The following is a 25,902-nucleotide window of genomic DNA, read 5'->3' on the forward strand; positions in this document are numbered from 1 at the left end:
AGTGCCAACAGTGGCTCCCAGATCCTCAAGTTTTGCCCAGGACACCCCCACTTCAATATCTAGATTAATGAGAAAGCTAAGGGCAACGAATATGATTAAGCTGGTTCTAAAATAATGTATATCTAATAATTGAATAATAGTTTCTATTTGTTGGGGTCAGAGATATAGTAGGGCATGTGCATTGCATGCAGACAACCTGGGCTTATTCCCCTCCACCCCATATGATCACCTGATCCCAACCAGAAGTGATGCCTGAGCACACTGAGTGTGGTCCCCAAACCAAAAGAGATGGAGGGAGGGAGAAGAGGGGAAGAGAGGGAGAAACTAGTATGCAAATGAATTCACTTAGTCTGTATCTTGGTGCTCTGGAGACCATACAGTGTCAGATATCAAACCCAGGGGTCTTTCTTTATCCAAAAACTTGTGTTCCAGCCCTTCGAGCCATCTCCTTGGTCTCCATGTTGCTTAGTACTAGGAGTTGCCCTCAGTTCCTCACCTTCGGTCAGAGCAACCTGGACAGGTCCTGAACGACTGTTTGAGAATATCACTTCAGAAGATCTCCAGAGGTGGTTCCTATAAAGCTGCGTTTTAATTTTTCTATAGGCTTAATTTAAGAATTAATTAATTTTTTGAGGTGGGGATGGAGGAGAGGGGACAAAGTTCCTCCCATTTTTTTTTTGGAAACCCTTTTGTCCTGTGCTGTGGTTGTGGCCATGCATGACAAACAGCAGGTGGTGCCCGATGACAGATGGTGTGGGAGCCCGTCTGTGGTGGGAGGGGCTCGAGCAAGCAGGCAGGCAGCTGCCGGAGCTCTTCCCCATCCCTCTCGCTCTCTAGCTCACTCGCGCCTCGCTCTCAGAAGCTCCCAGCCCAGACGCACGCAAGGCGCTGTCCCTTCAGCACCACAAGCTCGGGCTGCACAGGGCAGACTGGCTGGTTTCCTCCTTTGGGGCATTGCCTTGGATCTGCTCTGACTCCCCAGGAGTGCGACCCAGTAAGTAGGCACTCGATCGTGGCCATCACCACTCCCCAATATCCTCCACCCCTTCTCCATCCTCTCACCCTTCCCCCACTGCTCTGTTGGGTCTAAGACAACATCCCCTCAGCAGGACTGAAAGAAATTCAGTGGTGCGGGGCTTTTGTCGGGGCACCCCCTTTGATTTCTGTGGGAACTGGAGGGGCATAAAGGTGGTGAGCTTATTAAGTTGGCAATCTTGTAATGCGGGGGGGTGGCTAACTTTCGATGAGCGAGGCATTTGCTAGACGCCCAATATATCAAATTCAATATTAAAGCAATGGAGGACAGTCTACAGTGGAATAGCAAAATGGGATTGAAAGCAACCCTTTTTGGTTTGAGGAAATGGTATCGCCTATGCCATCTACATGTCATAGAAAAAGATACACTCCAACAATGAGACACTGAGTGTATTTCTTGTGTTTCAGCAAGCATGCTTGAAAAGAGGGCGAAGGAATAAACCCAATATAATAAGAGAGCACCCTGGCTGAGCAGGCAGTATGCTCCCTATTGCAGGATGAGCCTGAATAATAGCATTGAATATTACATTAAGATGCAGCTTTTTTTCACTGACCTAGTGTGTCATATGGGCTCTGGGGTCCTGGATATTGTGTGTGTATGTGTGTGCATGTATGAGTGTAAGTTGAGGATTTGCCTTTAGTTTTCCAGATGTGAGGTATTTTGAACCCTTTGGGCAGGTGGCATATTTTGATGATAAAAGAAGTTTTCCTGGATAATGAGAATCATGTAAGAAAATATAACAGAAGATTGATGATGGGTCTCAGCATTGGAAGCTGCCAGAGTGGAGCTGTTATAGTGCTATTTCCTCTGATGCCAGCCTCTCCCTGCCTCCCCTCCTATTGTAACTCAATCCCCCTGCTCATCTAGGTCCAGGAAGAAAGACAGAAGGATGGTGAAGCTGAATGGGAACCCCAGTGAGAAGGGAGCCAAGCCACCTTTGGTTGAGGATGGTTTTCAGACTGTCCCTCTCATCACCCCTTTGGAGGTGAATCACTTACAGCTGCCTGCTCCAGAAAAGGTAAAGCAGATTGTTCTTCTCCATCTTGGGACCCCTCATCTCAGTAAATGAAGCATCCCTGCAAGCTCCCCAGCCCAAAGTTGTCCATCCCTTCCTCAGCCAACTCTTCCTTTTCTTCCACAATATACGTATTCTTCCCAGAGACTTGGCATCTCTGGGGCTATTTAGGAGTATGAGTATTTGCCCATTGTTTGGTTTTGTTTCCTGTCTCTGATGATATGCCAGAAAAAAATGGTAACTCTCCCTTGGAAAGTTGAATCATAGGCTAATCAGCTGTGATAGGCCACTGGGGGAAAAGCCTTCTTGATTATTAAGTGATAGGGTAGGTGTTTGAAAAATAGACTGGTGGTATTTGGAGGAGAAAATTGGATGCAGCCCAGCAAACATGTTAAGATCTTTCACCCGTGCTTGAAGTTGGTTGTAACATGACAAGAATGACCCAACACCCTCTCATACACATTTGCATATGTGTATGGGATGAAACCAAATCCTACTGACTGGGGCAGGGCATGGGATAAGGGATGAGGCTGGTGGGGGGGGGGTCGTGGAGAACATCTGTATTTGGCTTTTAAAGGTGAGTCAGTCCCTTCCAGAGAGGCATAGGGAGGTCAAGGCAGGAAAGCAAGATCTGGCGAACTCTAGAGGCGAATGTCTTTGGAGGAGGCATAGCTAAAACCAGTGCCTGGCTGATGGCATGTCTCCTGACATAGGGGTGGCCCATTGTGAATGGAGGTGGGCATTTTTAGGGGACTTATCTCATAGTCCCAGGTGGAAGAAACTTCATTGTCTGAGGCCCATCCAGGAGGGCTGGGAGTGGGGTCTGCATTTTACCTTGTGAATGCCTGAGGGGAAAGAGACTGGGAAATGCATAACAAGCCCCTGGCTTTGGAGCAAACATGGACCAGGCCATCAGTTTGCTTTTGCTCAACTGCATCTCCAGGAGAGCATTGTGTGTTTTAAGTAATGGGAGTTCTAGCCAATGGAAAGAAGAGTGAAAGTCTGAGAGAAAGGGCCTGATTGATGGGCAGACAGTGATAGTCCAGAGGAGCTGGTGCCCAGGCTGGGGGATCAGAAATCAAGACCTTTCATACCATCCTGAGAAATGGAACAGGCCTTGAAAAATTTATTTGAGCAGATGATCAGCACCAAAGACTGGAAAATATACTTGAAATACTTGTATGAAAAGGGCTTCTCAGGGTTGAGCTGCTTGTAAAATCATCCAAAGAGCTTTGGTTGTTTTGTTTGTCTATTTTTGGGTTTTGGGACACATTCAGCAGTGCTCAGGGGTTACTCTTGGCTCTGCACTCAGGAATTACTTCTGGAAGTCCTCTGGGGACCATATGGGATCCTGGGTATTGAATCTGGGTCAGCCACGTGCAAGGCAAACATTCTATCCACTGTGCTATAACTCTGCTCCTTCAACCAAGAAGCTCTGGGGAAAAAACAAAGCCCCCACTCTCTAGGCCATACCCCCATGCCAGTGAAATTCAGGTTTGGGGATCATGGCATCTCCCTGGATATCATCTCCATGAGGAGAATCAGGGACTGCTCACTCATCTGAAGGAGGAGAGAAGGGTCTGAAAATGGGGACATGCTGTCCTAGCTCACAGGAGTAAGAGGAGATGAGATACTGGCATTGGAAGCCAGAGGTGTGGCATACAAAGAGGTGAAGGTTTGGGGAAGTTTCAGGAAGCATCTTTATTCTTCAGCCATTGGCTTTAGCCTTGACCTGAGAGGCAGACAAGGAAGAGGCATTACAATTAGGTCACCCTTCTCTACATAGCGCCTCTCAGACAATCCAGAGATTTCATGGTCTATCTCCCCAACTCCCTGGACTTTGTGCTCTACCTGAGAAAGGATACCAACCCAACAACCACAGAGAACCAGTCCAGAGATTCCAGAGAGCTGCTCACAGAGTCCACAAGACAAATACATTGAGATGTGTAGCACAGAAGGCACAGAAGAAGTCGTGTACTCCCACAGATGCAGTCTATAAGCACATGGCAAACAGAACTGAGAAGGCTTCCTACAAGGTGATGTTTCCTCCTCAGTGAAGGGTATGGGTTGAGAAATCTTATCACCTTCAGAGTGGCCAGAACTCAGTTAGGTTTAGCCAAATATATGTGGGGCATAAAACTAACTAGAAAAAAATAGCAATGATGTTTTCAAGGGCTTCCTGTGAGTGCAAAGCTGTTGGAAGCCATAGATGCCCACGCACACATCAATTCATACACATTCTTATTTGAGCTTACCTTTATTGAGTTTAACATAGGTTTACAAGAAGGTATTCCTTCTCAGAACTTGTCTCTATACCACAACACTGCCATTTTTCTCACTGGTTCAATAGTTTATAGACCCTTTTAGAGGAGTTACTATGTTCATCCAACTTCTTTTGTTGTTTGTTTGGCTTTTGGGGGGGGGCACACCCAGCAATTACTTATGGCTCTGAACTCAGAAATCACTCCTAGAAGGCTCAGGAAACCATCAGGGATGTCAGAGACTGAACCCAGGGTCGTCCCAGGTCGGCAGCATGCAAGTCAAACACCCTATCATTGTGCAATCCCTTCAGCCCCAAACTACATCCAACTTCTAAAGCTCCTGTATGTCAGATTCAGAGTAATAAAGTCATACTCCAGAGTTGGTGAGCAGAACCTTCCTCCTTAACAGGCAGAGGGACTTAACAGTCCTAGAAGTCCCTAGAAACAATCCCCAATAAAGGCCTCTGATTTTGGTGAAGAAAGCCCAACCTGAATGCCAGTCGGCTGAGGTTGATGAACTCTGACCGAGAGCTTCCTACATTTCTGATTTTTCACAATGTTTTTTCAAGGCAATTTGAAGTACTAAAATTAATTTGTTTTCAGAAGATTCTGGTCATCAGGGGTTTTTTTGATAATTCAGAAATCATCTTCCTAAACTTGTCTCACATGGTGACTCTCCTGAGCACCCTTTCTGACCTTTCCTATAAATATAGCTATGGTTATACTAATCCTAAGGGAAGGTATTCATTTGCTTACTCACTCATTCATTCATCCACCTGCCTGTGAACCCATTCAACCATACATCTACCCTATATATCTATGGATATACTTTCATCCATCCATCTCTTTATTCACTACCCACCCATTCACCTCCCTGCCTATTATCCTCATCTATCTGTTCTACTTATCTATCCTCCCTTCAACCTTTCATCTATCCATTCATCCACATGCCCATCCAGTTATTTATTCTTCATCCATCTACCCACTCATATACCTAAATACCCATCCATCTCTTCATCTATCCCCCATTCAACTCTCTTTCCAACCTCATTTTCATCCCTCATTTATCTGTCCATCCTTCTATTCCCTCTGTCTGCTCATTCATCCTTCCTTTCGTTCATCCATTAATCCTTTCACTCGCCACCCATTCATCCTTTTTATCTACACATTCAGCCAGTCAGCCACCCCACCACACATGCACTTGTACACACGTTGTCCCATTCACCAACCCACCCAGTACGCTTCGTCTGGTTCCCTCCATGTACCGAACACCATCAGCATCTATGGTCATAACAAGTAAGGCTCTGTAGCCTTTAGGGGGCTGAGGGACTTCGCACAAACCATCATACATTGCATGAGTACAGGATTGGGAAGAAGCTATAGAGGCCTTCATTCTAAAGGGGGAGATACTTTGATTGGTACTCAGTATGAGAATTGGAGGGTAGAAGGAGCTGCAGGAGAACAGGCCTGGAGGAGTTTGGAGGAGCTGAATGTGGATTTGGAGGGGTGGGGAGAGGAGACCTATGGATGCTACTTCAGGTAGTGTTTCCTGAAGGGGTTAGCATGGTGACGTTATAGAACCTGTTTCTATTGTAGGGCCAAGGGCAACTGAGGTATTTCCAGGAAGAGGCCATGTGATGCTCTTGGTCAGCCTCTCATCTCATATCTAAAGTGCCAGGCTTGTCCCCCACCCCCAAGCCAAGGTGACAGTTTCCTGCAGCCCAATAGATGAGGTGAAGAGAAGCTGAGGGTAGATTAGCAATATATGCCTTGTGGGTCAAGGGATGGTACTAAAAGAGGATGCCCTCCAAGCCACCTTGGGCCCTGGCTCGGCCTTGTCTTGGGAAACTTGGCAGTGGATGAGATGTGCCTTCTCCGTGCCTCACCTCATTGCCCCACATGACAGACTGGAGAGCAAGGCTGAGAGCTTCTTCTCTTGGTCAGAAGAGTGAGCCCCATGAGGCTGAGCCACTTATTCACCACAACTGGGGAGGTCATTCCATTTCCAGCACCACCAGTAGCCAGAAATAGCTCTGTGTCCCCACACCTGCCTGGTACTGCCAGAATGCTCCAAACCCCTCCTAATCAAAACAATTTTTATCAGATTCTAAGACACAGGACCTCAGTGCCTCGGTTTAGTTCCAATGACCCCTAAAGTGTAGACATCCCTACACGATAACCTCCGATGGTGCAGAAACAGGCTCTTCAAGGTGGCATGCAGTCCTGAGGCATATACTTTCCACCTGAAGGCACTGTAGCCCAGAACTTCATGCAGTTTGCCAGGGTCACAGACATGCTCAACTCCCCTCCTTGGCAAAGATGCAGGTGAATTGTGGGTTTGGCAAGGCAGCAACTTGGCTCTGGGCAGGTGGTTCCTTTCATTCCACTGTTATGAAATCTTCAGCAACCTGCTCATCTGAGGGGAGTCAGCAGCACTGATTCTGCATGGGGGAGGACCACATGCAGAAAGTGCCAGAGAGAAAAGCCCAACGCTCTGCTCAGCTTTGATTCCTATGTGATGTTTTAGCAGTGGCTTAACCTTTCTGCTTTGGGTTTTTCCTAGCAGTCAAAGAAGCCTGCTCTCCACTGGGCAGAATTCCCCCTATTTTTACAGGTCATCCAAATAGCACCTCTGACGTGGACATTTAGGGAAAACGAGTAGAATTTCCAGAGCCAGCCAGACACCAGATTAACCTAAGCCAAGAAGTCCCCCCACTTCTGGCTTCTGGCTCTCTCTTGACTCAAAGACAGAGGAGTTGCTGCTCCTTTGGGGACCCACACTCAGAGAACCACCCCCCTTTTCTCTGGGGCACAGATCAGGCAAGGCCTCAAGAGGACTATAACAGAATCAACTTGTTTTGCTCTTCCAAGCTCTGAGAGGTTCTAAACCACCCAAATGCTGTCTGATCAAGCCATTCCAATAGGAAGAGAAGCGTGTAAAAAAGGTATATATCTGGGGCCAGAACGATAGCACTGCGGTAGGGCGTTTGCCTTGCATGTGGCTGACCTGAGATGGACTTGGGTTCAATTCCTGGCATCCCATATGATCCCCCAAGCCTGCCAGGAGCAATTTCTGACTGCAGAGCCAGGAGTAAATTCTTAGCACCAACAGGTGTGGCCCAAAAACAAACAAACAAGAAGTCTCCATCCTTCAAAATGCATTTAGTTTGGGGGAGGGATGAGAGCTCAAAGAGCTGGGGTGCATGCTTTGTGTGTGGTGACCTGCGTTCGGGGTGATCTAGGTTCACTCCCCTGGATAGTGCCCTGTGCACCACCAGGAGCAATCTCCAAGCACAAAGTAGAGAGTAGCCTGTGAGTGCTCTGGCTATTATTCAAACAGTCTATGCAGGTTCAATCATCAGCACCACATATGGTTTCCTGAGTCCCTCTAGGAGTAGTCACTGAATAAAGAGCAAGGATTAAGTCCTGCACACCACAAGGTATGGTTAATAAAATATACTAGTAATAAAATTATTAATACTTATAATATTGATAATAATAATAATAATAAAATTGCCTGGTCTGCCAACCCTGGGTAAAGTATGTCTCCTCACCTCACTCGATAATTTCTTTTTTGGGGGGGGGAGGGTTTGGGTTTTTGGGTCACACCCGGCAGTGCTCAGGGGTTACTCCTGGCTGTCTGCTCAGAAATAGCTCCTGGCAGGCACGGGGGACCCTATGGGACACCGGGATTCGAACCAACCACCTTTGGTCCTGGATCAGCTGCTTGTAAGGCAAACGCCGCTGTGCTATCTCTCTGGGCCCTCGATAATTTCTTGTCGTGCTGTCATGCTTTTTCACATTTTGTGTTCTTTGACATTACCAAAACATTTGCACTGTATCAGTACTTGGAGTGATGCAGTTTCTACTAGTAGGAGCTAGTGGGTTTACTCTTTTGGGAGCATACCACGACCTATGGATAAATATATAACAAGAGAAACTGGGCCCTGCTGCAATGTTCTAAAAGCTTAGGCTGCTTATGTAATCACCAGCTCATGGCTATGACCTGCTGAGCATGCAGGCTTCTGGAGAAGGGGGCACCTTCTCATGTGCTCGAGTGGCAGAGGCATTGCTCAGTTTAAACCGATTGCAGGGGTGCCTTGTACAAAGATGCCATGGCAACCTGTGTGTCTTCTGGATCCTGATCATTTTATAAAGCAGTTTGGGTAAGACAGATAGGAGATGGAAATATCACTGGTGCCTTGAAAGAGCACAGAAGGCAGCATTTATGGGACAGTAGTGTGCATTTGAAAAGGGTTTTGTTTGTTGTTACTGTGAGCTTCTACTCATCTATATAACAAAATGATGACAACAACAAAATCAGAGATCACGCAAATTGTCCAGCCTATGACTGACAGGTGCGAGACCCTATGTTTCATGGTTTCCCTTCCCCCAGTACTAATAATACCTGAGCACTGCCCAGCCTAAACCCTCATGCCCACATTGCCGGGCTGAACACTGCGCATCCATCCCTAGATCTCACCACCTGCTCCCTAGCACAACAGGGTGTATCCCCTATAAATAAAATTTAATTTTAGAAATTCACTCCCTTCTTCACAAAACCAGTTTTAGTCAGTGCTTTGTCTCCATCTCCCTACCTGGTTTTCTTACAACCTGATATAGTATGTTGGGCCACCCCAAGATCTGGGTTTTATGCCCAACACTGCACATTTCCTTGAGTCTACTGGTTATAGTCCAGGTGGCCCGCAGTATTACCAGGCCCAAACATTGAACTGTTTGGTCCATAACATCAGTGATCATCAGTCCCTGAGAGCACTGCTTGGAGGGCCCCACAACCCATTCAGAAAATGCACCTTGATTACTAGGAACAAACCTAATCATGAGTTTGATCACCAGTTCAACTTTCAACTAGTCACTGGTTGTAAACCAAGGTTACCTCAGGGAATAAGCATCGTCATCTGAACTTTGGGAATAATAAGAATTTTGTGGAGAGGGGGGGCTGATTGAAAGACATACCCAGCTAGGTTTAGGGGCTATTTCTGGTGTGTTGCTGAGAATGGAACCCAGGCTTCCTGTGTGCAAGAGCTCATGGGCTCCAGCCCTGTTTCTGAGGCTCCAAGCTACAAAGAAAGATATTGGTCATCAACTTGTCCCACCCAAAACTTCACTGTTGGCTGCACACCTGCACTGATAGGATAGTCCACATCTAAGTTTTAACCCTAAGCAAGTTCAGCTCAGACAATGGGCTTTCCTTTTTTGTTTGTTTGTTTGTTTGTTTGGGGTCACACCCAGCTGTATCAGGGCTTCTTATTTCTGTGCTCAGAGTCATTTCTGGCAGGGCTCAGGGGACCCTATGGGTTGCCAGGGATTGAATCCAAGTCAGTCTCTGACCTAATACCATAGACTTTTTTAAACTGGTCATTCCTGTCTATCCTAGGAGCTCTCTATGTGGGAATCTCTTGATTATTGATAACCCTGGTAAGCATGCAAGGCGAGTGCTTTACCCACTGTTTCATCTCTCTGCCATGGAGAAGTGTTCTGTGCTTGTTTTTGTGTCATAACCAGTGGTATTCAGGGCTTACTGTGGTGGGCTTTAGGGCTCTCTCTCAGCTCCATCCTTAGTAGGTTTGTATATAAGACAGAACCTTGGCCAGGCTGAGTGTTTTTGTTTTGTTTTGAGGCCACACCAGGCTGTGCTTAGGCACTACATCTGCTCATCTGTTCCTGGAGATGCTTTTGGAAACATAGGCAGTTTCTGGGGATCAAACTGAAGTTAGTTATATGCAAGGTAAATTATTTACCTTCTGTACTATTTCCCCAGTCTGGAAACACAGTTTCTTTACCCCCATTCACTCCTGCCTTTGGAAATGCTGGCATTGCCTTTGTCTTAATAGCTGGCACCTGCCCTACCCCGCTTGAATTAAAAAAAAAAAAGTAGAAGAGTTTTTCCTCTCCCTTTTCCATATTCTCCTCCAGCCCCCAGATTCTTGCCAGTCATCAAGAGACTCGGGATACTGCTTTGCTTTTCCCATCCTACCACCCCCCACCCCCCAATGGCAGAGAATAGAACCTTTCTTGGCAATGTATTTGTGCTTCTCTCTCTGCTTCTGTAAGTCAATTCTTCCTATGTGAAATCTGTCACAGTTGGCTAACCTTTTTATCTTTTCACTTTCTACTGAAAAAAATAAAAGTGGGGGAACTTGTTACTATGTTCCTTTTATAGAAGGGGGCAACAGAAAACTTCATGACACTACCAAGAGGAAGAGCCACTTGGGCGGAGGGATAGGACATCAGCAAGGTGCTTGCCTTGTACATGGCCGACCTGGGTTCAATCCCCAGCATCTTGTATGATCCCTTGATCATTGCCAAGAATCCTGAGTTCAGAGCCAGGAGGAACCCCTGAGTATCACTTGATACTTCTTTATAGCCTGACGCCCAGTCTCAAAGTCATTATAACAACACCAGTATCCAGGCATCGGGGCTAGAGCCATAGCACAGCTGATAGGGTGTTTGCCTCAAAGCAGACCTGGGTTCAATCCCCAGAATCCCAAAAGGTCCCCTGAGCCTGCCAGGAGTGATTTCTGAGTATAGAGCCAGGAGTAATGTCTGAGTGCTGTCAGGTGTGGCCCAAACACAAAAACAAAAATGAAACAATACTAGCTATCCCGTAGCAGAGAACTAGTTGAGCTAATGCACACCAAAGGCTCTGTGCCACCCTCATGTGTGAGAATTAGCTTTATTTATATTATAGGCATTATTTTATTATAAAAATAGCATAGTATTTATTATATGATGCTATGCAGATGTAGTATTTCATTACTGTAAAATAGTTAAGTTTTATAAATCTCTTAAAATAATTTTTTATTCACATCGTGTGAGAGTTTTTCTTTAATTAGGGCAAAGAGGCTTTTTTTGTCTTCCTGGTTTTTGGAATTAGAGGCAAGAAGAAAATGAAAAGACAAGGATATTCTTCTATCCCAGAATTCCTTCCCTCCTTGTTTAGCTACAGTTTCCTCCTTTAAAAAAGCTGGACTTCCTTTTGGGTTGTTAGTAATATGTTACATAAAGGAAAAGGAAACTGCAACTGCAGATTTGATGTCTGTGAATGGGTCCTCTGTGTGTATGGGGATGTTCTCAAGGGCTGGGACCCAGAGCTCCTATGTGAAGTACGTGAAAGGGACACTTGTGCCTTTCACTTCTCACATGCAGTTCCCTTCTTCCTCTGCAAATTGCAGGTAGCAAGAATGGTTCTTGCTTGGTTCATACTTGAAAACATATGAGGGGAAGCTTTTCCTACCATACCCTTCACTGGCATCTTTGGCAAGGCATAGTGGGGGTTTTCAGTGAAAATTCTGTCTATGTTAATAGAAATAAGGATTAATAGGACCAGCCCTAATGGTAGGAAGCTTGCCACAAAGAACAGAGAACACAGTTGAGTGTAGAAGAGTCTACTATGACAGCGATAGTTGGAATTGATCACCCTGGACAAGAACTGGGTGCTGAAGGGGGATAAAGTGACATGCATGGCACCACTTCATTAACAGTAGTACAAACCACAGTGTCCAAAAAGGGGAGAGAGAGAGAGAGAGAGAGAGAGAGAGAGAGAGAGAGAGAGAGAGAGAGAGAGAAAGAGAGAAAGAGTGAGAGAGAAAGAGTGAGAGAGAGAAGAGAGAGAGAGAGAGAGAGAGAGGTAAAATGCCTACCTTGAAGCATGCAGGACAGAGTGAACTGGAGAAAAAAGAGCATCAGGTAGCATAAGAGGGAAACTGGGGACATTGGTGGCAGGAAATGTGCACTGGTGAAGGTTGTTGTACTTTGTATAACTGTAACTCAATCATAAAAAAACTTTATCTGTAAAAAAAATCTATGTAATCATATAAATACTATGTAGCCATGGTGTTTAAATAAAAAAATCTGTCATGTCAAACTCCAAAAATTACAGGGTGATCTTGCAAGAACAAGTCTTCCTTTGAGCTGTGTGGCCTGGGCCAAGTGATTTGGCATCTCTGAGCTCCACTTTTCTGAAGAGAAAATTGGCAGTAAGAATTGAAAGGTGTTTTGAAATACTTGGTCTGTCTGTAACCTAAGAAACAGTGCCCATTAAACCCCTCAAAATAGCCTTGTTACATATTTATAGTCCACATTTTTCAGACACGATAACATTCAGTGAGTAATTGATGGTCTATCACACTTGTTTTTTTTTCTACCACGTTGCCAATACAGCCGGTTGGCACACCGTATATGTCAGTGCAAGTTGACAGCTTCATAAGATTTATAAGATATGAACCACCTTTTCAGAGGCTTTAGACTTAAAAAAAAATGAAGATTCCAGAGTCCTTTTTGTTCTGCTCTCTGCTAGTCCCTTACCTTAAATTGGGATGTCATGTATTTGCAAAGGCTAATCTGGGGAAGCTCAGCACATAGTTAATTTTCAGATGAACAAAGAGACCCATGAGATGGACATGTTCTGTACTGGAGATCAGGCATTTAGACACCTCAAACCTCCAAACAAAATTGTGGATTTGTCTTTGGGTGAAAAACACTTGTATCTTCAGGTGGGAAAAGGCCACTTGTCATTCACCAGTCCATATCATGAATAGGAAGTGGGTGTTTTCATTCAGAGCGTATTTCATACCTGTACATAAAAGACATCTGAAGGGGCCAGAACAGGCCAGGCTTGCATTTGCATACAGTCAACTCAGTTTTAACCTAGGCACCCCACAGGGTACCCTGATCCTGACAAGAGTGAACTATCCCTGAATGCAGAGTGAGGAATGAGCCCTGAGCACCATCAGTTGTAGCCTCCAGACCAAACAACCCAAAGGGTATGAATAGAATAAGCCCCTTGAGGGGGCTCTCATCCTCTCAATGAGAAAGAGAACTGTTTCTCTCAAACATTTCTATTTCCTGGTGGTGGTGGGAGAGGGAAGGGCCTGGATTTTCCAATCTCTTGCCCTTTGTTGATGTTTTCCCCAACTGGGTATTGTCAACACCCCACCCTGAGTGTGCTGAAATGTTCTGTGAGAGCAGTCAAAACTTTACTTCAGGTACCATCAGGTACCTCAGGACACAGACAAGTGCTTGGGCATCTCATTTTTTTTAATTAAACAAGGTGTGGCCCTGAATAATTGTTTTTAAATATTTTTGGTTTTTAGTTCTGTATTCAGGAATTACTCCTGGTGGTGCTCGGGGGACCATATGGGATACTGGAAATCAAACCTGGGCTGGCTTCATGCAAGGCAAACACCAGCTGTGCTATCACTTTAGCCCTACGTGATTTTATTTTTTGAAAAGAGACTCTCAGCATGCTCTAGGCAATGTTTTATGAGATTGAGAGAGAGAGAGTATTTTCTATGTGCTGACCCTGGTTGAATGTTTCAGGTGATCGTGAAGACAAGGACGGAGTATCAGCCGGAACAGAAGAACAAGGGGAAGTTCCGGGTGCCGAAAATCGCTGAGTTTACGGTCAGTTCCTTGATGATATCAGAGAGAGAGAGAGAGAGAGAGAGAGAGAGAGAGAGAGAGAGAGAGAGAGAGAGAGAGAGTGTAATGGGTAAGGTTGGCCTCAGCCAGCTGTGAGCCTGGGGAACAGGATGGCAGTTGCCACTGACAAGAGGGAAAAAAAGCACCTCAGCACTTGTTATTGGATTCTTCACAGCCATATTATCTGGGTACAATGAAATCATAAGAACCAGCCTCTTGGCACCACTGACGATCTCCTTTGACCCTGAAGTTTGGGGTAATGTCACCAGGGCAGAGACAAGCTCAAAAATCCAGATATAAGTAACCTAATCTGGCCTCTTTTGCTGGGGCTAGTTACTTGGGACTTTTCTGAAGGAGAGCAGAGCTGGTGCAAAGAGCTGGTCCAATTCTGGCCAGGAAGAGGGAGAAAGGACCAAGACAACCATACCTTGTGTGCCCAGGATCACTCCTAATAGGTCTTTGGAGATCACAAGGGGATCTGGGAATCAAGCCCCCACAAGCTTGCTTTGGCTATGTGCAAGACAAGCCCCTAACCCACTTTATTATCTCTCCAACCTCAACATCATTTTTTATGTTGTTGCTTGTTTTAGTTTTGAGGCCACACCCAGCAGTGCTCAGGAGTTACTGTGTGTGCAGACACTCAGAAGTCACTTCCGGCTTGCAGGACCATATGGGATGCTGGGGATAGAACCTGGGTCTGCTTCATGCAAGACAAATGCCCTACCTGCTGTGCTATTACTCTGGCCCATCCCAACATCTTTTTTTAAATAACTTTCTTTGACTGATTTCTTCCTTTGACTGGAACTCTTCATTTTATATAATTGATTTATGGGGGAAGAGGATACATAATTAGTAGTCCTCAGGGATTCTGGATTCAGGAGGGGGACAACATATGGTGCCAGTAATAGCAATGGGATCAACTGCCTGCAAGACCAGGGCTTTGGCCCCTGTGCTAGCAACTTAGCCCCTTCAAAGTCTTGATGACAAAGTGCAGGGGCATAGAAGGAAATACTAGTGCCTTTGACTCAGCAGATGAAGGTCTTCTTCAGTCCTAAACTCACGTTTTTTTTCTGGTACTTTTATGATTTTATTTGAAAGGTTGAACTTTTATTTCATGTAGAATTTTATCTCATGTAGAATAAAGAAGGGGGAAATCGAATGCAGTGTTCATATAAAGGGCCACTTGTCCACCATTTTATCATTTTTCCTTTACTCTTTCTGGCTTGGCACCTCTTACACATTTCATTATTTTTGGTTTGGGGGCCTAAATCTGGTCATGCATAGGGACTGCTGCTGGCTCAGTGTTTGTAGGTCACTCTCCATTGGTGCCAGGGAAGGAACCAGGGATACTAGCATGCAAAGCCTATGCACTTGCCCTTTGCGCTCTTCCCAGGTTCCTTCCAGATGTTGCTGATTTTGCTGCCATCCTCTTTTTCCACTGTCTGACAATCATTTGTTGTGAAGACAACACCAAGTTACCTGAACACTAACTTTGGAACACATCTTTTTTTTTTTAAAGCAGTTTATTCATTGATTGATTAGAAGGTTGGTTGGTTTTTGAGCCACACCTGGTGATGCTCAGGAGTTACTCCTGGCTTTGTGCTCAGAAATTACCCTGGAAAGTTTGGGGGACTATATAGTATGGCATGAATCAAACTGGGTCTGTCCTGGGTCATCTGCATGCAAGGCAAATCCCTTACCACTGTGTTATCTCTCGGTCTCCACAATTTTCTTTTTTTATTTTTCTTTTGTTTTTGGGCCACACCCAGTGATGCTCAGAGGTTACTCCTGGCTATGTGCTCAGAAATTTCTCCTGGTTCGGGGACCATATGTGACACTGAATTCAGAACTGAGGTCCGTCCTGGGTCAGCCACATGCAAGGCTAATGCCCTGTCGCTGTACTTTCACTTAGGCCCTGGAGCACGTCTTAAACTCATTCTCACCCCGTACTCTAGCTGTCCCCAGCCCTCACCAATCCTCTTTCAATAACTCCCAACCCAGTCTTGGAGACAGGCTTAATATTTATCTGGATAAATTATCTGGATAAATATTAATTTACTTTTTAAAGTGTCCTTAAACTTTCACTTATTTCCCTTTCTGATTACATGACTTCAGAGACTAATTTGAGGAGAAGTTCCATTTTTCCATCTTGTCTTCCTGGAAGCAAGATTGAACTTTGCATCTGCCAGTGTCTTCTTTCAACACTTTCTGCTGAGCTTTAAAAAAAAGAACTTTACAGTTCTATTCAGTTTATTTCAAAAAGACTTAACCTAGTATTTTGTGGGTTGATACTGTCAAAGGAACCTTTTTATTCATTAATTTTTTTGCACCGATGATTATTTATATTTAATTAAAAACGCTTTTGAATTCTGTTTGCTACTGGGCAACCAGCTTCCCTTATTGTTTCTAATAATCTGTTTTAAAAATTGGTACCTTGGATATCCTTTGTGTCTGATTACATTATCTGCCTGTAATGTTAACAGTGCTTTCCTTTTTGGATGGCTACTTGTGTTGATTTTTCTTTCCAGTTTTAGACTGCTGATGTCATTTTCTTATCTAATTGCCTTAGCCAGTACTTTCAGAGCTGAGCTTGCCTTAGCCAGTACTTTCAGAGCTGAGCTTTCCTTGCGACTCACATTCACACTTTGGGCAGCTTGCTCCCTAAAACCTCCCTTCTTCTACTGTGAGAATTATTCTGTGCTTGTTTTCTTTGACACAGTCCTGATAGATTTGGAAATACAAAGCCAGGCCTACCTGTCCTCCTTTGGGCCTGTCTACACCCTTGAATGCTGTTTGCTAATTGACATTTTTATTTAAAATTTAACATGCTCATTTTTAAACTTTTGTTTATTAATATTGTATTATTTTATTAAGTTTCTGCCTGAGTCAGGTATGATGTCACATTTATATTGCTTTTGTAAAAAGGAACATATATACATTTTCTTTTTCTTTTTTTCCTTTGGTGGGGGTTACCACATCAGGCAGTGCTCAAGAAATTTCTCCTGGTTCTGCCTCAGGGATCATTCCTAGAGGAGCTCTTGAAGACCCTTTGTAGCTCTGCAGAGCAAACTCAGATAGGCTATGTGCAAGACAAGCATCTTTTTTGCTGTGCTATCTTACCCCCAATCCCATGCTTTTTTGGAAGAGGAAAATAAATAATAGGTTTCTTGGATTTATTTTTTTTGAAACGTCAGAACTAATCCGGAAAATCTCCTAGCTTAATGTTATTGGCGAGGCCTGCGTAATTTTCAGTAAGAAGCGAAAGATTAGATAAGCAAAGAAATCCCTTCTATGCCCCACTACCTCGAGAAAGGTTTTGAGAGGTTGAAATGCTTGAGTTATCATGTTCTTCATAGCAGTTCCCTTTGGTGCTGCTTTTTATCAAGGTGGTCCCAGTCTCTTACAGCATTTAGACCTTCCATTACCCTGGCCTCAGGACTAGTAAAGAGGGTGTTTAATGGAGGTACAGGGGAGCTGCAGCTGATGTCCCAGGTATTGTTAGCCTGTGGGCAGCTCTAACTCCGTCCGAGAGAACCTGTTCCCAAATCACCTCCATTTAGGTTGGAGTCTTACTGGAGCCTTAGCCTCTGCCTGGACCTATCACCTGTACCAATCACTCTTTACTCCTTCATGTAGACTGCTCATGTAGCACTGCTCACATCCATAGGACACTCATTGCTCTTGTCTGATTCTGGTCTGCAGACCAGAACCATAGTGATCCAGTGGAGCAATTAATGGTGTATAAAGATATTTAGATGAGCCACATAATTGTATTTCCTCACATAATCATTATCCTAGAGAATCATCTGACCCTGTGTTTTTTGTTGTTGTTTTTGTTTGTTTATTTGTTTTTGGGCCATACCCGATGACACTCAGGGGTTACTCATGGCTATGCACTCAGAAACTGCTCTTGGCTTGGGGACCATATGAGATGTCAGAGATCGAACCAAGGTCCATCCTGGGTCAGCCACAAGGCAAACACCCTACCACTGTGCTATTGCTCTGGCTCCATCTGATATATATATATATATATATAAATATATATAAAAATATATATATATATATTTATATATATATATAAAAATATATATAAAATATATATATATATATAAATATATTTTTAGGGGCCAGAAAGTTAGCATGGAGGTAGGGTATCTGCCTTGCCTGCAGAAGGACAGTGATTCGAACCCCGGCATCCCATATGGTCCCCTGAGCGTACCAGGAGCAATTTCTGTTTTGTTTTGTTTTGTTTTGTTTTGTTTGGGGGGGGTTGGGTCACACCCAGCGGTGCTCAGAGGTTACTCCTGGCTGTCTGCTCAGAAATAGCTCCTGGCAGGCACGGGGGGCCATGTGGGACACCGGGATTCGAACCAACCACCTTTGGTCCTGGATCGGCTGCTTGCAAGGCAAACGCCGCTGTGCTATCTCTCCGGGCCCACCAGGAGCAATTTCTGAGTGTAGACCCAGGAAGAACTCCTGAGTGCTGCTGGGTGTGACCCAAAAACCAATATATATATATATATATATTTTTTTTTTTTTTTCAGTGCAGTCACATCCAACAGTGATCAGAGTTTATTCCTGGCTCTGCATTGAAGGATTACTCTTGACTCTGAGCTCAGGGATCACACCTGGCAGGAGTCAAGGTGCCCTATGGGTTGCCAGGGATGGAAGTTAGTCATAAGACTGCAAGCAAGGCCAGAGCCTTAACCCCTATACTGGCTCTCCAGTTTCACTGAATATTTTTTAAGCTTCACATACTGATCTCACTAGTAATATTTCAAAGCATCAGAACCTAAGTGGTGCTCAGTAAATGCGAACTTATTTTCCTGATCAGGTCCGACCCACTTCCTTAGTTCAGTAGCAGAGACTCCTAGCTCATGGAATACTGCTTCAGGTCTATATTCCTGTAGGGGCCTTCAACTCCAAATCTCACTCCCTTCAGTTTCATCTCCAGCCAGACTTTTTAAGTGATCTTTATTTTTATTTATCTCTTGTTCAGAGGCAATGCTCAGGTTTCTCTCAGCAGTGCACAGAGAACCATGTGGTGCTGGAGATGAAGCCCAGAGCTCTCACATGCAGAGCACATGCTTCAACCATTGAGCCATCTCTCTTGCCTTTTCTGAGTAATTTGAGGCCATGCCCAATGATGCTCAAGTCTTATTCTTGGCTCTGTGCTCAAGGATCAACCCCTGATGGGCTAGGGGATCCTTTGTGGTGTTGAGGATCAAAACTGGTTTTCCACATGCAAATAAAACCCCTCCCCCAACTGTCCTCTCTCCCTGCCTGCTCCTCTAAGTGATTTTTAAAAATCAAACAGAACCAGAGCTGTGAACACCAGCTATCAGGCTCTGATGGATTCTCTCATCTTCCCTTGGCCTCTCCTTGGACTGTAGGCTCTTTATTGAGTTGCTGTTCATGCTGAATTTTTTTCTTTTCATATTGGAGTCACACCTGGCAGTGCTCAGAGGTCATTCCTGGCTCTTGTTCAGGGATATCTCCTGGCAGTCTCAATGTCAGAAACTGAACCTCAGTAGGCTACACACAAGGCAAGCACCCTATTCACTTGTATTATTTCTCTGGCCTCTCATGCTGAATTTCATCTTGCACCTTCATGCGCTGTCTGACTAGTATCATTATGTTATGACTGTACAGTTGTTCTGATCAGACTCTCCCAGCCTCCCTATCCACTTTAAGTCCAGCTTCAAGACTTTCTCTGATATCTTCATATCACTCAGCTTGAGAAAGCCTTTCCTCTGGTCTCTGTAACCCCCAGATCACAGTTTCCTTGTCTTGGGACACTTCCCCACTATCTCTGGTTTTGCATGATTCATCTTGGGGTTCCCTAGCTCCAAAAGGAATGAACTCTTTTCCCTTTCAGTTCTTAGAGAACCCTGGGGAAATTGTCCTTTAAAATACAAGAAAATACCAAGAAATAAAATCAATTGCCTTTCTGGGCTGTGGGAATAGACAGGGAAAGCATTTCTGCACCTCACAGACCAGGGCCTTCTCTTGAGGAACCAGATGCCCAGTTTATTTCCAAGTAGCTTTCCAGTGAAAACCCAGACAGGGGATCACCCCATCATCCAGCCACCCATCACTGGTGAGATTCAGGAGCCTGCCTGCTTTAAAAGGGCCTGGGCCACCCTGCCCCAGGGTGCTTACTGCTTTTGATGATTTGCCAGCTGGTTGTGCAGCTTTCAGAGCTTTTACAAGAAGCACAAGAAGTCACTTCAATGCATGGATGAAGCCAGGGCAGGGCTCAAGGCTTGTATGGAGAGGAATATGAGCACAGGTGCTTTGGAGTCCCAGTCACAACTGCCCTATGATGGAGGCACCTTTGGGAACAAAGTCAGAGGCAAGAAACAAAGGCTTGACCTCAGCCCTGCACTTGCTCTGTGAAACTCTTTGTCTTACTTCTCCCACTTTGGACTCAAAGTGTCATAAGGAATCCAGTTCTCTCTTACATTTGTGGGGAAGTACACATCAAGGTCACCTTGGCATATGATAGGGCAGATATAGGGTGTGGAGCATGAGTCTCATTCCCCTTTCAGGGCTCTGGTTTTGACCTGCATTTTGCATTTCCCTGGGGAATGGGTGCATTTAAATGCCCAGGCTTTGGCCTGAGCCCCAGTCACTACCCCACACCTCACAAAGGCCCAATTCTTTGCATCAAACTGCTGCAAGAGGCTGGAGATTTATCTCCTACAATAACCAGCACCCCCGCCTCTTTAATGATGATGCCAAAAGCAAATTAAATTGGAAAATGAATTATCACATTGGAATGTTCCCTTTTAAAGCCCACTTTTTCTTTTTCAAAGGTTCTGCAAATATTAATAAATTCCTGGCTCCCATCAGGATCACTCTCACACACACACACACACACACACACACACACACACACACACACACACACACACACACACACCTTGCATTCCCTACTCCTTGGGGAATTGAGTGCTATGAGTTTTCTAAAAGAAGCACTTGAATTATTACTCATATAAAAGTTTGAGGCCACAGATGGTTCGTTTTCTTTTTCTTTCTAAAAGCAGCTTACTACTTTACGGGATTCCTGGGAGAACCCTAGAGAATGGAGGGTTTTTTCTTTCTTTTTTTTTTTTTTTTTTTGGCTACAACCAGTGATGCTCAAGGCTTACTCCTGACAATGCTCAGGGGAACCCCTTTTGGGGTGCATGAATCAAATCTGGGTTGGCTACATGCAAGGCAAGCACTCTTGACTTACTTTATTCCCCCTATTTCATTTCTAAAGGGAGGTACGACAAGTCCCCTATAAAGGGATCATCTTTAAAAGGCCCTTCCGAAGCCTGAAACCAAAGGCAGCCACTTATCACTCACAAGATCACCCACATAATTTCATCATAAAAGGGGACCCATGCCTTCTCTTCATTTGGAAGCCACTCCTAGCAGGCAGTACTGGGGACTGTACCCTCATGCAAAGCCTATGCTGTAAAAAGCAGCAGCTCCCCAACCTCTGAGTCCCTTCTTTAGAAGGGATTGAAAAGCAGGATAGTACAAAGAAAATTGTGTGGGAAGCCCCTAGAGTCATGAGCCATGAGACAATTCCCAGGGTTCAGTCCATGCTGAACTCTGCTCCGGTTTTATTGCAACATTTCTTAGGGAGCTTGGGGCCCCTGAGAAACTGGCTCAGGAATCTGAACCAGGGGTTGTCATTTGGGGACTGGCCATGTGGACATGCTCTCTCTTGTTGGGACCCAAATGGGGGCCCAGATCCTGAAGGATCTAAAATGTTCCAGTGAAAGGTCCTTGTCTGGGGGTGGGAGAAGCACAGCTGTGCCATAAAGTTCTTGCCTTACAGGCACGAGCCATGGCTTAGGTTCCCAGATACAGAGAGAAAAGGAAGGGGCAGAAATTGGCCTGTCTGGTTTAAGGCTCCACAAAGGAGCCACTCCCTGAGATCTGGGAATGGTGAGGTTCCCTGTGCCCAGGTCCCTGGGGCCAGGCTTGCCTGTCCCCTTTCTCAGGCCAGCAGGTACCAACTTTTCTCTGCAAACCCCTCCCCACCCTGGAAAGATAGAAAGTATCTGTGGGTGCAAGGGTTGGCTGGAAGGATTAGAAAGTATAAGTCAGGCTTCAGATTCCTCCTTCACCTGCAGCAGAGATGGGGGTCCACTGTGTGCTTAGTGAGTTTCCTCTGGTCCACTTGCTGGAAGGAGATACCGTTGCGGGAAGCTTCCATGGGTCTGCCCAGGAATATCACAAACAGGCATTGGGAGGATAGGATTTTATATTTTCCAAATCCATTTGGCTGATCTGATTCCTTCTTATTTATTTTTTTTCTTTATCAACTTTTCTGCCAAGGAAAAGGATTGGGGAAAGAAAATAGCTTAATAGAACAAGTTCTTTGAAGAGCTGGTGTTTCCATGGAGACAGAGATCCTGGCAGGGTATGGGAGAAAAGTCAATGGAAGTGACTTACCCAGAGTCTCCCATCCTGAGCCAATAAGTGTGCAACTGGTTCTTTTCACTAGACAGCTGAGCCCAAAGGGTCCTTTCACACTGGGCTGCAGCTGTGGAACTCCAGAGGGTTGCCTGGACAGGGATCCTGATGACCCCAGCTTCCTTCTGTCTCAGGAGTTCCAGCTGTCAAATAGGGAAGATGGACACCTGCTGGGAACTTTTTTCTGCAGAGGTTCATGACCTAGTGCATGGCTTGCTATAGCAGTGGAGTTTATGGGGTCCACATCCTTCATCCTAAGGGTGGTTTTATGAGATGTTAATGAGATTCCTGTTTCCAGACCTGGGGGCAGGTTTTCAGATCTTCATGCTGGCCTGGCAGATAGTGGAAGAGTTTGAGTTCTTCACCCCCAGGGGTCCCTGTTTTGCAATGAACAGGCACCGTCAATCTTTTTTTGTTTTGTTTTGTTTTGTTTTTGTTTTTGTTTGGGTCACACCCGGCAGTGCTCAGGAGTTACTCCTGGCTGTCTGCTCAGAAATAGCTCCTGGCAGGCACGGGGGACCCTATGAGACACCGGGATTCGAACCAACCACCTTTGGTCCTGGATCGGCTGCTTGCAAGGCAAACGCCACTGTGCTATCTCTCCCGGCCCGGCACCGTCAATCTTTACTACAACCTGCTTCTTGGGGCTGGAAAGATAGCACAAAAGGCAAGGCGCTTGTCTTGCACACAACTGACCTGGGTTTGGTTCTGCCAGAAGTGATCCTTAAGCACAGAGCCAGGAATAAGCCCTGAGCACTGCTGAGCATGACAAAAAGCAAAATGAAACAAAACAAAAAGTCTGACTTTCTTTTTGGCTTATTAATTGTAAAAAGCGAAAATGGGGAAAACATTTGCGGTATATATTGCTGGTCTGAGGATTTTTGAGGGGTGGGGTGGGCTCACTAGTGGGATTGAGGATGGAGGGGACCTCACAGAAGTGCTGCTTTATGATCCCCCATCCACAGCCCTAGAGTTAACAGGGAAGAGGGAACAAGAGGACACAGAGGGGGGCCCAGGAGATGCACCACAGAGACAGAAGGGGGGAACTGAGGCCCAAAGAGAGCAGAGGCTATCTATGCTCAGGATCACACTCCACCCTAGTAAATAAAGGCTGACGCAGAGTTGACTCTCTCCACTTTATACCACATCTCTGGCCACCAAGCTGAGATAGATGGGTGTGGATTGTTACTCATGGGAACTACAGAGGAGCCATTGGGCTTTAACTCTGAGGGTCTTCTCCCCTCTAGGTCACCATCCTTGTCAGTCTGGCCCTCGCCTTCCTCGCCTGCATTGTATTCTTGGTGGTTTACAAAGCCTTCACCTATGACCACAGCTGCCCAGAAGGATTTGTCTACAAGGTGAGGAAGTGGGGAGTGGGGGCACTCAGTGGGAGGGGTTTGCACCTTCTTGGTGTCTAGGTTTGGGGCAGGAGTGGGTGTTTTCTCCTATGGACTGTGGAAAATGGGATGTGTTGGGTTGGAGAGCTAGGACTGGGGTTCAGGGACTTGCCTTGTACACAGCCATCTTGGGTTCCATCCCTGGCACTGCAATAGGGATCCCCTTCCTTTCCTGCTTCCAAGCTCTACCAAGAGTGATCCCTGAATTTGGAGCCAGAAATGATTCCTGAGCAGAGAGCCAGGAGTAATCCCTGAGCAAAGAGCCAGGAGTAATCAATCCCCGAGCACAGAGCCAGGAGTGATCCTTGAGCACAGAGCCAGGAATAATTCCTTAGCACAGAGCCAGTAATGAGCCCTGAGAACAGACAGAGGTGGCCCAGAAACCACAACAAGCAAACAAGCAAATAGACATGATGAGTGTTTTCCCAAAGGAAAACAGGATAAAAAAAGGAAAAAAAGGATAGATAGGGTCTTAGGCTCAAGTCTCTCACTGCACCCCTATACTAAGGTGGAACTCTCCAACATGCTGAACTGGGGAGCAGATCTGACTTCCCACATTCCCCTAACCCCCACCTATATGTATGGACAGAATGTTCCTCCTTTATTGAGCTCTTTTTTGAGCACAGGGCCCTGTGGAGAGGTGAAGACAGGAGGCAGAGGTTGAGTCCATCTCCAATCCTACCAGGCTCCCTTCCACTTCTACCCCATCAAGAACTTCCTCAGGGATCCCCTCTGCCAATGGTCTCCTGGACCCCTGGGAAAGGAGCACCCCATAAAACCCCCAGCATTTTAGGGGACTGAGGAGAGATTTTAGAGGAGTCATTTCACCTTTCTGGACCAGGGGTGCTAGGTAAATGTCTAGAGTTCTAAAATCTGACACATAGGTGTGATAAAGCTCCCAGACACTTGGGGATACATCAGACACTTGGGGGTCTTACACCACCTCTATGGGCTGCCCCCCATCCCAAAAGTCAGTATTGCTCATCCCAATTTATAGTTGAGGAAACAAAGGAGAAAACAAAGGGCTGTTTCCCTGAGAACACTTTCTGCAATATCACCTTCCATGCAGAGCAGGCGAACCAAACAATGCTCTGCCCTGAAGTTATGTATCTGGGACCAAAGAGAAAGGACAGTGGGGAGGACACTTGTCTTGTATGTGACTGGACCAGATTTGATCCCTGGAACCCCATGCAGTCTTCCAAGCATTGCCAGGAGTGATCCCTGAGCACAGTGCCAAGAGCACTGTTGGGTGTGGACCCAAAACTTTAAGAGAAAGAAAAAATGTCAGAGCTCTGGATATATATAAGAGGGGTGAAGGAATTTGCCTTGTGCGTGGCTGGCCCAGATTTGATCCCTGGCCCCACATAGGGTCCCCCAAGCAAGTGATCTATGAACATAGAGCCAGAAATAAGCCCTGAGCAATGCTGGGTGTGGCCAAAACAAAAACAAAAAAAAAAAACCCCACCAAACAAAAATAATTATTTCTTTTGGCTTAGAAGCAGGTGGCAGTGAAGGTTGGGGGAGGGGAGGCCAATGGGGCTGTAACTGCTTTGTGGGGAGATTGGTGGGGTCAAGTGGTGGTGGGGTTCCTAGTGCAGAGATGAGGGGTGAACAACCCACCTGGTGTCCAGTGCCCTGACTCTTTCTCACTCCCCCAGCACAAGCGCTGCATCCCAGCCTCCCTGGATGCCTACTACTCGTCCCAGGACCCCAGCTCCAGGAGCCGCTTCTACACGGTCATCAGCCACTACAGTGTGGCCAAGCAGAGCACTGCTCGCGCCATAGGGCCCTGGCTCTCGGCCGCTGCCGTCATCCACGAGCCCAAGCCGCCTAAGACCCAGGGCCACTAAAGGCCCAGCCTGGTAGTGGGGGGTGGAGGGAGGTGGTGGGAAGGGGGACCCCCACACCAGCCGAACCTACGTCCAGTTATCAGATAGCACTGTCCTCCTGAGGATGCGGGGTTTGGGGGCGGGTGGGTGGGGGAGGTGGGGGGAGGGTGCAACCCCGTGCACTGAAGTTGTCAGAACCCCATCTTTTTTTTGGTCCCCAAGTCAGGCGCGTGTACAAAGGCATGTTTCCCGTTGATCGTTCCCACATAAGATAATCTCACCATGCCGCTGCTCTGCCTTCCTAGGTGCCAAAAGGGGGAGGAATCACCTGAACTGGAACCCCATGCCCCTCATACACACATCACAAGGGAGACCCTGGCTGCCCTGGGAAGGAGGGGAAAGGGCTGTCTCTGGGCCACAGTGGTTGTTGTATGGGTGCAGGGGC

General features: G+C 45.9%; 1 protein-coding gene across 1 annotated transcript; it reads left to right on the top strand.

The window, feature by feature from the left end:
* The first annotated feature begins 1,925 nt into the window (after positions 1-1,925).
* On the top strand, positions 1,926-25,572 carry NSG2 (neuronal vesicle trafficking associated 2). The gene is made up of 4 exons (XM_049776104.1): positions 1,926-2,054; positions 13,655-13,738; positions 23,479-23,589; positions 25,287-25,572. Exons 1-4 carry the CDS (start codon positions 1,926-1,928, stop codon positions 25,476-25,478), a joined length of 516 nt encoding a protein of 171 aa, XP_049632061.1. The 3' UTR covers positions 25,479-25,572.
* The last annotated feature ends 330 nt before the right edge of the window (positions 25,573-25,902 follow it).

This window comes from Suncus etruscus, chromosome 6, assembly GCF_024139225.1.
Source record: "Suncus etruscus isolate mSunEtr1 chromosome 6, mSunEtr1.pri.cur, whole genome shotgun sequence".
NCBI classification, from domain to species: Eukaryota; Metazoa; Chordata; class Mammalia; order Eulipotyphla; family Soricidae; genus Suncus; species Suncus etruscus.